This window comes from Larimichthys crocea, chromosome XIX (assembly GCF_000972845.2).
Source record: "Larimichthys crocea isolate SSNF chromosome XIX, L_crocea_2.0, whole genome shotgun sequence".
Lineage (NCBI taxonomy): Eukaryota > Metazoa > Chordata > Actinopteri > Sciaenidae > Larimichthys > Larimichthys crocea.
The window spans coordinates 10,153,687-10,167,926 of record NC_040029.1 but is presented as its reverse complement, the minus strand read 5'-3'; the positions used below and the strand labels follow the sequence as shown (position 1 = coordinate 10,167,926).

Genomic DNA, 14,240 nt, shown 5'->3' with positions numbered 1-14,240 from the left:
TCACAGGTTAGTGTGCTGCAGTGAAAAGCCGGCAGCAGCGCCGGTTTCAGCACCATACAGGCGTGGACCAGAACAAAAGGCGCAGGCTGCTGCAGGAGAGAGGCGCACCAGGACGCAGCGAGATACCACAAATTAAAACACAAATGAACATTTTCATCTTTTACATGCACAAATAATTTAAAAAATCTGAACTGAAAGGCGACTTTAAGTCACAAACACCCTCTCATGCATCATTTCACACCTCTACATTGCTGCACATCCAAACCATGACGCGCAGGATTAGAGGAGACCAATGCCAACATTTATATGCACTTTTATTTAAAACTACAAACTTTCACAGCTGCATTAAAGTTGCATTAAAACCCCTGATCCTCTACATTCAGTCTGCTTTGACAGGAATCAGAATCTGCCCCTGTACAATGAGAAACAAAGAGCTTGAGCTCTTACCTGAGGTTTAGGCTGCTGAGCGGCTCTAATAACCTTGTGAGTGAGTGAACGGAGAGCGGTGTGGGGCACTCTGATCCCTCCCATCGCAAGCCCAGCTACCGTAAGTGCAGCAGTGTGCGCGCAGAGAGATTTGTGTGTGGCTGTAATACGCATGGCAGGCTTATACTGTATGACAGTTTGTGTGCAACATATTTAGAGTGCACATGTGCAACAAATGCATGCAGAAGACACATGTGTGTATGTGTGATTTTGCAGTAAATGAAATGTTGAGTCATTGTTCTGCATCTCAGCACCATGACTGACGCTTTGCTGTGAGAAAAAAAAGGGGGTAAAGCTCTGTCCGCAGTGGAAATGAGTGCAGAGCTGAAGCACCGGGGTGTGGCTGTTGCTGAGGAAAGATGGAGAAGGAAAGGAGGGGCGAGAGGGGGGAAACGTGGAGGCGATGCCAAGGGGAGAGAGGGTGGGAGAGGAGGGGGGAGGATGATAGGAAGAGAAAGAAATGGGTGGAAGATGCATCAGTGAGCAGTAGCTACACTCTTGTTCCCCCTCCAGGCTGAGGCGTGGTGTGGATGCTGTCTGCCTCCACTGATGTGGGTGTTTTTCAGACATATTGGTACTGTATGCTGTAAAATATAATCTATTAAACTCAGGTTTGATGCCTAAATATGTACAATAAAAAACAGGAGGGCAAATGAGAAGAAGGTGTAGCGATCATCGTCCCTAGTTTGCAAGAGCTGAGGCTGAAACTTTGAAAAAATGTGCTTTAAACCATCCAGGCACATTCAACAGTCTGCTTGTGTCTGCTGTGAGTTCAGCTGCAATGGAATCAGAAGGAAAGTCTGCTCATTTGTCAAATCTCTGCCAGCTTTGTGCATGCACACACTGCCACCTACTGATGGAGGGAAGACAGCGCACCAGAGAAGCAGGAGATTCATCAGAACAGTTCATCACTTTGCATCGGTTATGTCAGTGCTTACCCAAAAAAATGAACAAATGAAGAGGTATGAACCTAAAAACATCGAAGTTTGGATGATTTTTTCCAATATTCATATCCTCCTCAGGGTATATGGTCCATCATGTGTCATAAAACAAAAGCAGACGTACGCACACATTGTCCAAACTCGAATTTTAAAGGGTCAGGTATGTAGGATTTAACGGCATCTAGTGATTTAGTCGCTGACTCGTCACCTCAGCTACTCCTGCCTAGCCTGAAGGAGAATCTACGGTGGCTGTGAAAAGCCCGAACTAGAGCCGATCTGTTCTGGATTTATTTCACCGAGGGGACAGTCATAGTTGGACACGTTCAGTATGAACATAAAGGCATATAGATCTGAAAAATAAAGCTCTTCTACAACTACATAAAGTACACAAGAAAGTAATAACACAAATAAAAATACGTTGAGTATTTTATTTCAGGAGTCTGATTTTTCAGTGAAATGTGTACAAATACTACAGTAATATATAAAAATGTTATCTTTAGTTTTTAATATAATTTATGTTTTCACCTTCTCAAAAGTTAAACAGTCTTGCTTTAAACTTAATTCTAATGCCGTACCCGACTTTCCATGACTGTACATTAATGTATTTTTTTAGAATGTGTAAACCAGCCCATGCAGTGCTCCTCCACCGTGAAAACGTCCATGTTTCTCACTTCTGGCTGACGATGTTGCGAGCGATGAGCTCTTTCATGATCTCATTGGTGCCTCCGTAGATGGGCTGAACACGGGAGTCCACAAACGCTCTGGAAAGACGTAAGAGACAAGTTCAGCAACATTTAAAAGAAATTTCTCAGAGGCGATGGAAACAAATCGTGGGGAGGGATGGGAATAAATGTTGCACCGACTCTGTGCCTTGTTTTGAAGACTTCTTTTGGGTACTGATTACAAACAACCCCCTACAAATGAAGTAGTCCCTACTCTCCTTGTTACACAGATTATACAGTACTTACTTAGCGATGGGGTATTCCCACATGTAGCCCCAGCCTCCATGGAGCTGCAGGCACTGAGTAGCCACTCTGTTCTGGAGGTCAGATGCCCTGGAGAGAAGTTGAAGGACATTAACAAAAAACACAAATGAAAGCAAGATTTTTTTTATGCTGATATATTAAAAAAATATGTCCTCACCAGTACTTGGCCATAGAAGCCGAGGTGGCGTCCAGGCGTTTCTCGGTGTGCAGCTGAAGGCAGTTATCTACAAAGGCTCGGGCAACACAGATCTCAGTCTTAAGCTCTGCAAGCTTGTGCTGAACTGTCTGTGGAGAAAAAATAGATGCAATAAAAAAAGTTAGACCTAGATCCAAAGCCTGAATTGTTGGCTGCAGTAACAAATACAGCACAAACCTGTAGGTGAGCGATCGTCTTGCCGAAAGCCTTCCTCTGCAGCACGTAACTCCTGGTTTCCTCAAACATGAACTCACAGCTCGCTACGGCCATCCCCGCAATCACCAGCCGCTCCTACACCAAAAGAGCAATGAACAGAACAAAGTAAGTAAACACACAAACAAGGTTGTGTAAGCTGTGATGACCCGGTGGGGCTGGACCTGATGTTGCCCGTGTTCCTTTCACCTGAGGCAGTTCATTCATCAGGTAGTAGAATCCCTTGTTGGGTTCCCCCAAGAGGGCGCTAGCTGGGAGCCGCACATCCTCGAAAAACAGTTCAGCTGTGTCCTTCGAAAAAAGGAGAAAAGAAACAAGTGAGATGACTCACAGCGCCCTGACATCAACCTTTTGGAGGGATGGGAGCTCCAGTACCTGAGCCTTCAGTCCGATCTTCTCCAGCTTGCGTCCTTTCTGGAAGCCCTTCATGCCGTTCTCCACCAGGAAAATACTGATGCCATGTGCCGGGGACTTTGCCTCACGGTTTGTCACGGCTACTACCAACACCAGATCGGCCATCCAACCGTTTGTGATGAACACCTGAAGAGGTGAGATGGAAACTATTTCAAACTGATGTTCAGATGCCACGACATGACCGGTTTTGCTTTTATGACTCAGTACCTTGTTGCCATTGAGGATCCAGTCGCTGCCGTCCTTCTTGGCGTTCGTCCTCACACCTTGAAGATCACTGAAAAAAGGTGATAGGTCAACTACTGCTAAACATTTCGTTTACATCACGCCTATGCTCGACTCCTGACCTGCCTGCTCCCGGCTCTGTCATGGCAATAGCGCAGATGCATCTCCCAGCAGTCGCCTCGGGGATGAAGCGTTCGATCTGCTCCTTGCTTCCATAGTTGCTGATATAAGGCACGGCGATGTCAGAGTGTAAGGCAAAACCCGGACCCGTGCAGTTGGAATACATTCTGACGGACAGAAAAGAGATCTCATTGAATACAGTTCTTGTTGGTGTTTGACCTCGATATGAGAATTGTTTTTATTTTAAGGATAACTCACTGCTCCTCCCACGTGACAGCTGCAGAATACACATCTCCTCCGACGCCACCGTTCTCCTCTGGTACCAACACATTCAGCATGCCTTGTTCACCGGCCTTCTCCCAAACCTCCCTGCTCACCTGACCAGCCTTCTCCCACCTGGAACAAGAAAGAGGGACTGTTAGTAACTGTGATTCATTCACTTTGCGGTTGTTTTACTCTTTGTTTAATATCTCTTTTTGAGGGTGACCCCTGCACCTACTCCTTGTGGTGTGGGATGACTTCGTCTTGATAGAAGCGCCTGACGCTTTCTCTGAAGATATCATGGTCCTCGCTGAAGATCCGACGTGTCCCGATGTCTGTCAGGTTCTTGGCACTGGAGGGCTCTGGACGGGGGACGGGCTGCCTGAGATGCTGGGACTGATGTAGTCTGGGAGGAATGATGAATTTTTTATTATCATTATTATTATTATTATTATTATTTATTTTATTATTATGTATTATTTCGGACACAAAATGACTTTTTAAAATTAGAACCATGACACAGTGCAAGTTAAATAGAATAAATAAAATAAAAAAACTTTTCACACATGTTTACACACTGACACAAAACTTTATTTTTAAATTCTAGTTTCAGAATGCATTTCCGCCTGGTATGGATTTTCAAATTAAAACTCGACCTCAGCTGACGCGGTGATGGAAGTGTGTCAAAGGTTAAACACTGACTGCTGCATGCAGATCACTTTGCATGCTTTCTAAGATAAAGTAACCTTTAAATAACTGATCAATCAAACAATGTGCACGAATAAACATGAATCTCGTCGCTTTTATTGAAACGTGCACTTACAAACTGAACATTACGCTGAAGAACTGAATAAATATTGAATTGTTTGTTGTGTTGTACCTCGCAGTGGCTGCAGAGAGCACCTGTCGTCGACCGGAAACATTTCTCAGCCCAGTAAAACAAGATTTAAACATTTTTCTACCTGAAAACAGACACACGGAGAACACGCAGGGACAGGACAGAGAGTCTGACTGAGGCTGCGAATGAAGAGGGATCACTCTGTAGTTTCTCTGGCTCCACCTCCGGGTTACAGAAACACAGGATCTTTGTTTGTAGTTCTTTGTCAGATTGAGCTGAAATAAACCAGAGGTGGAAGAAGTATTCAGATACTTTACTGAAGTAAGAGTGCAAATAGCAGACTGAAAATACTACAAGTAAAAGTCCTGCGTTTAAAAATGTACTAAGTATTATCAGCAAAATGTACCTAAAGTACAAATGTTGCAGTACAATGCTCCTCAGGCTAATTTTAAATTATAGTTTTGATAGTATTGATCCACACACAGGAAACTGGCACATTGTCACAGCAGTTCACAGAATACGTTAGATTTGTGGTAGTCCTCTTCAGACCATCAGGGGCGGTCACAGTTAAAATCCCTTCTTGGAAGCAGGGCAGGAGGTCGTCTACACACACTCAGCTTGCTGTGTTCCTGCAGTCCAGTTAAGACTTACAGGGAACGTGATTACCAGCAAGGCATTCATGCCATACATCTGTTTCTACGCTTCACACGGCTTTATGAGCTGCAGTGTGTGAATTGGTGGGGGTTTCCGTTCAACCAAACTTAACCCTACAAGCAGATGCACACAGGAACAGAGATGGACACTCACGAGTAAATTAAACAGTAAAAGGATGCTTGGTTTCATTTAGGAAGCTCCCCGACCCTGAGCGGCCTAGATCCTTGTGACTCTTTTCCATGGACATTAGATTCCCTTGATGGATCAACTGAAAAAACAGCTCACATTGAGACGAAAATTGAGAAAACCATGCAGACGCTGAGTCCTAAACACTCCATTGACTCTGACAATGAGGCTCATTGATTCCTACATGCGTGTATTAGCCTACAACTGCTGTTTGTGAAAGGATGGAGAGGAAAACAAATCTCGACCTGTTTAGCTTGAAACATCTGGAAATTCATTTAAAAGGCTGCAGCGCTAACAGTTTAGCCTCTGTGCTAGGCTAAACGAAGGTCCTGCCCATTCAGGAAGACGCTAAGGCTCATTAGCGGTTTCTTCCCCAACTTTTGGCCCAGGTTCCGGGGTCTGACAGACCAGGACCAGTCTCAATGTTAACTGCGGTATGTTGCTTCTAGTACATCATTTAGGCTGCTATTAAGTCTCAAAAGAGTTTCCGTCTTTGATGGACAAGTGAAATTTTATTTTCCTTCATAGATTTTGAAGAACTCATGCTTTTTGGGAACGCAATTAAACCTGATTTAAAGCATGAAAAAAACTGCTTGTTGTCATCAAAAAAATGTATTAAACCCGAAATTTCTCACCACTTTGACCTTAACTGCAAGGCCAAAAAAAATTTCTAGCCCAGGTTTGGTGATTTTCTAACATTAAAACACAGCAGGGACACAAGCTGGCACATATAAGCAGCCGGACACCCACCATAATATTATTCCAGAATAGTCAAACCAGCCCAATTGGCCTGCCTTCTTCATGTGCAATTAGGGGTGTGAACCGCAATTTAAAGCTGAACATCCTTATATGTCATAACCGCGCTTTAAGACCAGAGACGCATAAACTTCCTTTGTCATAGCTCCGTGTGAACATAGCACATTTTTTGTCTTGAACGTGTTGTTGGTGCACCGTCCCTGCAAACTGATCTAACTAAGAAAGCTTTCTAGAGGCGGGGGAATGTTTGAGGCACATGCTCAAAATGGAGTGGCTTGCTGTACTCGAGCAATTCAACTTGTTAACAAGCGCCCCGGTAGGCGGGTTGTATTCTTTGTCCTTGTACCGCCTGTCATGTGCAAACCTTGCCATTATCACGCTGACCTCAAGACATTAGCTAAACATGGTTGCAACACAAAGATCGGAAGCAAAGGAGAATATTCCGGATTGCCAATATGGAGTGTGTGAACGCCCTGCATGAGAGTATTCTCTGTTGATGGGCATTTGTCCGTGGGAATGAATGATACACTCCTGTTCAGGGCTTATTTGGGAACTGGTGCTAGTCGCCGTCGATGGAGATGGTTCAAGGGTAAGCAGGTGGATTGAATGGTTAGAGAGACTTGCCTGTACCGAGGACGGATCTTATAAAGCCACTAAACAGCTTTAAATCAACTCAATACACTGAAGCTTGCTTGTTCTCAATGAGACTAGTCTGCTCGAAACCATTGAACTTAAGCATCTGTCCATACTTTGGTTGTGAGGACGCAGGTATCATTTTAACAGCTGTTTCAAACAAACATCTGGACTGCAGATTGTACGTGCTGCCAATACAAAGCACTGGAGGGCTTTACTTCATTTTTTTTGTCACCATAAGCTGCTACCCAACAAAGCTTTTTCCAAGGGAAATGTCCATTCTGTCCTCTGTGCAACAGCATGTTGGTTGCTTTCTTTAATACAATGTCCTTTTTAGAGTCCTGGACAAGACATTTGATGTTTCCACCAAACTGGGGCACAAAATTTCACCCAAATTTTTAAGGAAAAACCAGTAAGAGACACATGAAATGAATGCATGTTTCCATTGACTACTGTTATGCAAATATTAGGAGCTGGTTGGTTGAGATAAATAGCTGGTGGCGCCTATTTTCCAGGGCTCAACACGACGATGAATCAAGGAAACCCACCCTACTGACCCACACTGGGCCGTTCAGCCTTGGAGCTGCAACACAATAACTTACATTCATCCTTTGAAAATGGATTCTTGCTTCCACATGCAGGTGTTTTGGTTCCTGTGTGACGTTGGAATTAGATTAGATCCTTCTCACGTCAAGGACTTAATCGTGTACTAAAGCCCATGCTGCCAGCTCGGCCGGCATTAGGACACTGTAGTGCAAAAGGTCTCAGACGCGATGCGCACAGGAGGCAAAGACGCATCGCAAGTCCTCACACACCTGCACTCATGGACCCGGACTGCACTGTCACCTTGTTCATGACACCAAACCAGAGCGGACACCAAATATTCTTCTAAAGATGATCACATCTCTCTTAAATACATCCAAAACCAGTTTAAATCCACAAACAAATCCAGAAAAAAAACTGATATTTACCGCAAACACTGTTCCAATACAATTCTTTCCCAAGAGAAGCACCAAGCCAAACAGGCGTGTCTTAATTTCAGTGGAGCGCAGAGTGGTTCTGTGGTTTCAGGACTTTGTACAACGCACTCTACCAGAATTGACGTTGGGAAATATACTTAACGTCCTATGCCTAGTCGTGGATGCAGGGAGGTGGTTGTGGATTTCCGCACCGTGGTTGTGAAACGCAAGAGTGGAGCTAATGTATAGGCTACCACAACGAACACAAACGCTCCTAATCAGGCGCACAAACGCAAACTGTAGCAAGTAACTTTAAGATCTCCACACTATGCAAGTTAAACCCACACAGACACTAACTACACTTATGCTGTTTCCCTGATTATAAGGTCATTTCAATTACTTCCATCAGTTGATTAGACTCAGCCCAATCTGGCTTGATGGAGAGCTTGTCCTTACAGGAGAGGCACATCTCGACTGTAAGGACTTGTCAACCCCAAAACCAAGAACACCCAAGTTGAAAAGGGGCAAGGAACTCCAATTACATGATGATACAAGCAACTGTATTGTGGTCATATGTCCATCTTCCCGACCCATCCTTTGCATTTACCTTGTGGGTTAATATACACCGAACAACGTCCCAAGGCATTACTCTTGAACTCAATAAACATCTCACTGGGGAAGGAATAACTCTCTGGGAACGGTCTTTCTAAAAAGAAGGTCATCTTTTCAGTTTTAACCTTTCTTTGGCACCTATAGAGAATACTGCCACAGCCTGTTGGAGGCTGGACATTTGTCAAAACCGACAACGTTGATATGTGTAAAAACAATTCTGCATGTTTATTAAAACTTGTATGCAAGCGACTGGAGAATCGGAGGCAGGAGCACAGCTGAGATTTTAAACTAAACGCGAATGATACGACATCTGCCAGCGTGATATTTCAAGGTGTTGTTTTTATGATATAAATCACATCCATACAGCGGTCTTGATGAGTAACCTAAAAAAAACTGGAGTGCAGTTGCATGTGAGGCGTTAATTCTCTCCATAAAGGAATATGTTTTCACCTCCAGACAGGGAACGTCGATTGGTTCCTGCGTGTCCTCCTCGGCATGTGAAGGCTAGAGGCAACACTAAAAGGAGGCGGTTGGAACAGGATGCACACTTAATGGAAGGCCTGAACATTTCTAATTATGTTTATTATGGCATGATATATAGAAAGAAAAAGACATTAGAACCCATCAGGGAGAGACTCCATTGTGGCTTGAAGCTGGAGAATCAGGGTCTCTTATAACAGATCAAATTAACTAATAACATGAAGGTTTTATAAATTCACCTCTTCAAAGGGAAAGCTGAGCTACCTTTTGCTGATGCAAGCTGGCAATGACTGCAAATGCAACCGACTGTGGCAGACAAGATGCCAACTACGAGCTGGGCTACTCCCAATATCCAACAAACCATGGTTCATGGGCAAGACATGAGCCAGTATACACACGCATACACTGTTATGGACTATGGTTAAATAACCTCTACATGCTCAAGTCACTGCCTTTTCTTCACAGGTTAGTGTGCTGCAGTGAAAAGCCGGCAGCAGCGCCGGTTTCCGCACCATACAGGCGTGGACCAGAAACAAAGGCGCAGGCTGCTGCAGGGAGAGGCGCACCCAGGACGCAGCGAGATACCACAATTAAAACAACAAATGAACATTTTCATCTTTTACATGCACAAATAATTTAAACAAATCTGAACTGAAAGGCGACTTTAAGTCACAAACACCCTCTCATGATCCATTCACACCTCTAATTGCTGCACATCCAAACCACTGACGCGCAGGATTAGAGGAGACCAATGCCAACATTTTATGCACTTTTATTTAAAAATACAAACTTTCACAGCTGCATTAAAGTTGCATTAAAACCCCTGATCCTCTACATTCAGTCTGCTTTGACAGAATCAGAATCTGGCCCTGTACAATGAGAAAAACAAGAGCTTGAGCTCTTACCTGAGGTTTGGCTGCTGAGCGGCTCTAATAACCTGTGGTGAGTGAAGGGAGAGCGGTGTGGGGCACTCTGATCCCTCCCATCGCAAGCCCACTACCGTAAGTGCAGCAGTGTGCGCGCAGAGAGATTTGTGTGGCTGTAATACGCATGGCGCTTATACTGTATGACAGTTTGTGTGCAAACATATTTAGAGTGCACATGTGCAACAAATGCATGCAGAAGACACATGTGTGTCTGTGTGATTTTGCAGTAAATGAAATGTTGAGTCATGTTCTGCATCTCAGCACCATGACTGACGCTTTGCTGTGAGAAAAAAAAGGGGTAAAGCTCTGGCCGCAGTGGAATGAGTGCAGAGCTGAAGCACCGGGGTGTGGCTGTTGCTGAGGAAAGATGGAGAAGGAAAGGAGGGGCGAGAGGGGGGAAACGCGGAGGCGTGCCAAGGGAGAGAGGGTAGAGAGGAGGGGGGAGTGATAGGAAGAGAAAGAAATGGGTGGAAGATGCATCATGAGCAGTAGCTACACCTTGTTCCCCCTCCAGGCTGAGGCGTGTGTGGGATGCGTCTGCTTCCTCTGATGTGGGTGTTTTTCAACATATTGGTACTGTATGCTGTAAAATATAATCTATTAAACTCATGTTGATGCCTAAATATGTACAATAAAACAGGAGGGTAAATGAGAAGAGGTGTAGCAATCATCGTCCCTAGTCTGCAAGAGCTGAGGCTGAAACTTTGAGAAAATGTGCTTAAACCATCCAGGCACATTCAACAGTCTGCTTGTGTCTGCTGGAGTTCACGCTGCAATGGAATCAGAAGGAAGTCTGCTCATTTGTCAAATCTCTGCCAGCTTTGTGCATGCACACACTGCCACCTACTGATGGAGGGAAGACAGCAGAGAGGCAGGAGCTTTAATGGACCTTTGTGAGGAACAGGTCATCACTTTGCATCGGTTATGTCAGTGCTTACCCAAAAAAATGAGCAAATGAAGAGGTATGAACCTAAAACACTCGAATTTGGATGATTTTTCCATATTCATATCCTCCTCAGGGTATATGGTCCATATGTGTCATAAAAACAAAAGCAGACGTACACACACATGTCCAAACTCTAATTTTAAAGGGTCAGGTATGTTTGGATTTAACGGCATCTAGTGATTTAGTTGCTGACTCGTCACCTCAAACTACTCCTGCCTAGTCTGAAGGAGAATCTACGGTGGCTGTGAAAAGTCTGAACTAGAGCCGGTGTTTTGCTCATCTGTTCTGGATTTATTTCACCGAGTGGCACGTCATAGTTGGACACGTTCAGTGTGAACATAAAGGCAATAAGATCTGAAGATAAAGCTCTTCTATAACTACATAATGCACAAAGAAGTAATAACACAAACAAAAATACGTTGAGTATATTTATTTCAGGAGTCTGTGATTTTTCAGTGAATGTGTTACAAATACTACAGTAATATATAAAAATGTTATCTTTAGTTTTTTAATATAATTTATGTTTTCACCTTCTCAAAGTTAAACGTCTTGATTTAAACCTAATTCTAATGCCGTACCCGACTTTCCATGACTGTACATTAATTTATTTTTTTAGAATGTGTAAATCAGCCCATGCATGCTCCTCCACCGTGAAAATCCAATTTCTCACTTCTGGCTGACGATGTTGCGAGCGATGGCTCTTTCTGATCTCATTGGTGCCTCCGTAGATGGGCTGAACACGGGAGTCCACAAACGCTCTGGAAAGACGTAAGGACAAGTTCAGCAACATTTAAAAGAAATTTCTCAGGGCGATGGAAAAATCATGGGGAGGGATGGGAATAAATGTGGCACCGACTCTCTTGCCTTGTTTTGAAGACTTCTTTTGGTACTGATTACAAACAACCCCCTACAAATTAGTAGTCCCTACTCTCCTTGTTACACAGATTATACACTACTTACTAGCGATGGGGTATTCCCACATGTAGCCCCAGCCTCCATGGAGCTGCAGGCACTGGTAGCCACTCTGTTCTGGAGGTCAGATGCCCTGGAGAGAAGTGAAGGACCTTAACAAAAAAACACAAATGAAAGCAAGATTTTTTTTATGCTGATATATTAAAAAAATATGTCCTCACCAGTACTTGGCCATAGAAGCCGAGGTGGCGTCCAGGCGTTTCTCGGTGTGCAGCTGAAGGCCGTTATCTACAAAGGCTCGGGCAACACAGATCTCAGTCTTAAGCTCTGCAAGCTTGTGTGAACTGTCTGTGGAAAAAAATAGTGCAATAAAAAAAAGTTAGACCTAGATCCAAAGCCTGAATTGTTGGCTGCAGTAACAAACAGAGCACAAACCTGTAGGTGAGCGATCGTCTTGCCGAAAGCCTCCTCTGCAGCACGTAACTCCTGGTTTCCTCAAACATGAACTCACAGCTCGCTACGGCCATCCCGCAATCACCAGCCGCTCCTACACCAAAAGAGCAATGAACAGACAAAGTAAGTAAAACACACAAGCAAGTTGTGTGTAGCTGTGATGACCCGGTGGGGCTGGACCTAATGTTGCCCGTTTCCTTTCACCTGAGGCAGTTCATTCATCAGGTAGTAGAATCCCTTGTTGGGTTCCCCCAAGAGGGCGCTAGCTGGGAGCCGCACATCCTCGAAAACAGTTCGCTGTGTCCTTCGAAAAAAGGAGAAAAGAAACAAGTGAGATGACTCACAGCGCCCTGACATCCACCTTTTGGAGGGATGGGAGGAGACTGATGGAAACAGCTCCAGTACCTGGCCTCAGTCCGATCTTCTCCAGCTTGCGTCCTTTCTGGAAGCCCTTCATGCCGTTCTCCACCAGGAAAATACTGAGCCATGTGCCGGACTTTGCCTCACGGTTTGTCACGGCTACTACCAACACCAGATCGGCCATCCAACCGTTTGTGATGAACACCTGAAGAGGTGAGATGGAAACTATTTCAAACTGATGTTCAGATGCCATGACATGACCGGTTTTGCTTTTATGACTCGTACCTTGTTGCCATTGAGGATCCAGTCGCTGCCGTCCTTCTTGGCGTTCGTCCTCACACCTTGAAGATCACTGAAAAAAGGCGATAGGTCAACTACTGCTAAACATTTCGTTTACATCACGCCTATGCTCACTCCTGACCTGCCTGCTCCCGGCTCCGTCATGGCAATAGCGCAGAGCATCTCCCAGCAGTCGCCTCGGGGATGAAGCGTTCGATCTGCTCCTTGCTTCCATAGTTGCTGATTAAGGCACGGCGATGTCAGAGTGTAAGGCAAAACCTGGACCCGTGCAGTTGGAATACATTCTGACGGACAGAAAGAGATCTCATTGAATACGTTCTTGTTGGTGTTTACCTCGTATGAGAATGTTTTTTATTTTAGGATAACTCACTGCTCCTCCCACGTGACAGCTGCAGAATACACATCTCCTCCGACGCCACCGTTCTCCTCTGGTACCAACACATTCAGCATGCCTTGTCACCGGCCTTCTCCCAAACCTCCCTGCTCACCTGACCAGCCTTCTCCACCTGGAACAAGAAAGAGGGACTGTTAGTAACTGTGATTCATTCACTTTGCGGTTGTTTTACTTCTTTTCATGCTCTTTGTTTAATATCTCTTTTTGAGGGTGACCCCTGCACCTACTCCTTGTGGTGTGGGATGATTCGTCTTGATAGAAGCGCCTGACGCTTTCTCTGAAGATATCATGGTCCTCGCTGAAGATCCGACGTGTCCGATGTCTGTCAGGTTCTTGGCACGGAGGGCTTGGACGGGGGACGGGCTGCCTGAGATGCTGGGGCTGATGTGTCTGGGAGGAATGATGAATTTTTTATTATCATTATTATTATTATTATTATTTATTTTATTATTATTATTATTTGCACACAAAAAACTTTTAAAATTAGAACCATGACACAGTGTAAGGTAAATAGAATAAATAAATAAAAAAAGTTTTCAACCCAATGTTTACACACTGACACAAAACTTTATTTTAAATTCTAGTTTCAGACTGCATTTCCGCCTGGTATGGATTTTCAAATTAAACTCGACCTCAGCTGACGCGGTGATGGAGTGTGTCAAAGGTTACACCCTGCCTGCTGCATGCAGATCACTTTGCCTGCTTTCTAAGACAAAGTAACCTTTAAATAACTGATCATCAAAACTATGTGCACGATAAACATGAATCTCGTCGCTTTTATTGAAACGTGCACTTACAAACTGAACATTACGCTGAAGAACTGAATAATATGAGTTATTTGTTGTGTTGTACCTCGCAGTGGCTGAGAGAGCACCTGTCTCGACCGCAAACATTTCTCAGCCCATAAAACCAGATTTAAACATTTTTCTACCTGACAACAGACACACGGAGAACCAGCTGGGACAGGACAGAGATGTCTGAGTGAGCGCATG

At 44.4% G+C, this 14,240-nt stretch overlaps 2 protein-coding genes and 1 pseudogene across 6 annotated transcripts in view; all 3 read right to left on the bottom strand.

Annotated features, from left to right (window-relative positions):
- LOC104929357 (microtubule-associated protein 2) overlaps positions 1 to 585 on the bottom strand; it is a 46,179-nt gene extending 45,594 nt beyond the window's left edge. For 4 of the 5 annotated variants that reach the window (XM_027291405.1, XM_027291404.1, XM_027291407.1 and 1 more), the window contains exon 1: positions 448 to 541. The gene's annotated coding sequence lies outside the window, so the exon portion shown is untranslated. Of the gene's footprint in view, positions 1 to 447 lie in introns of all 5 variants that reach the window. The other variant, XM_027291408.1, reaches the window with a different exon arrangement.
- Positions 586 to 1,841: 1,256 nt separating this feature from the next.
- acadl (acyl-CoA dehydrogenase long chain) lies at positions 1,842 to 4,876 on the bottom strand. The gene is made up of 11 exons (XM_010743856.3): positions 4,720 to 4,876; positions 4,078 to 4,245; positions 3,837 to 3,974; positions 3,581 to 3,745; positions 3,444 to 3,510; positions 3,198 to 3,362; positions 3,012 to 3,113; positions 2,787 to 2,900; positions 2,571 to 2,698; positions 2,396 to 2,482; positions 1,842 to 2,188 (listed from the first exon to the last, which is right to left on the bottom strand). The coding sequence occupies exons 1-11, from the start codon at positions 4,791 to 4,793 to the stop codon at positions 2,095 to 2,097; spliced, it is 1,302 nt and encodes a 433-aa protein (XP_010742158.3). The 5' UTR covers positions 4,794 to 4,876; the 3' UTR covers positions 1,842 to 2,094.
- Positions 4,877 to 11,268: 6,392 nt separating this feature from the next.
- Positions 11,269 to 14,240, bottom strand: part of LOC113748348 (long-chain specific acyl-CoA dehydrogenase, mitochondrial-like) — a 5,251-nt pseudogene continuing 2,279 nt past the window's right edge.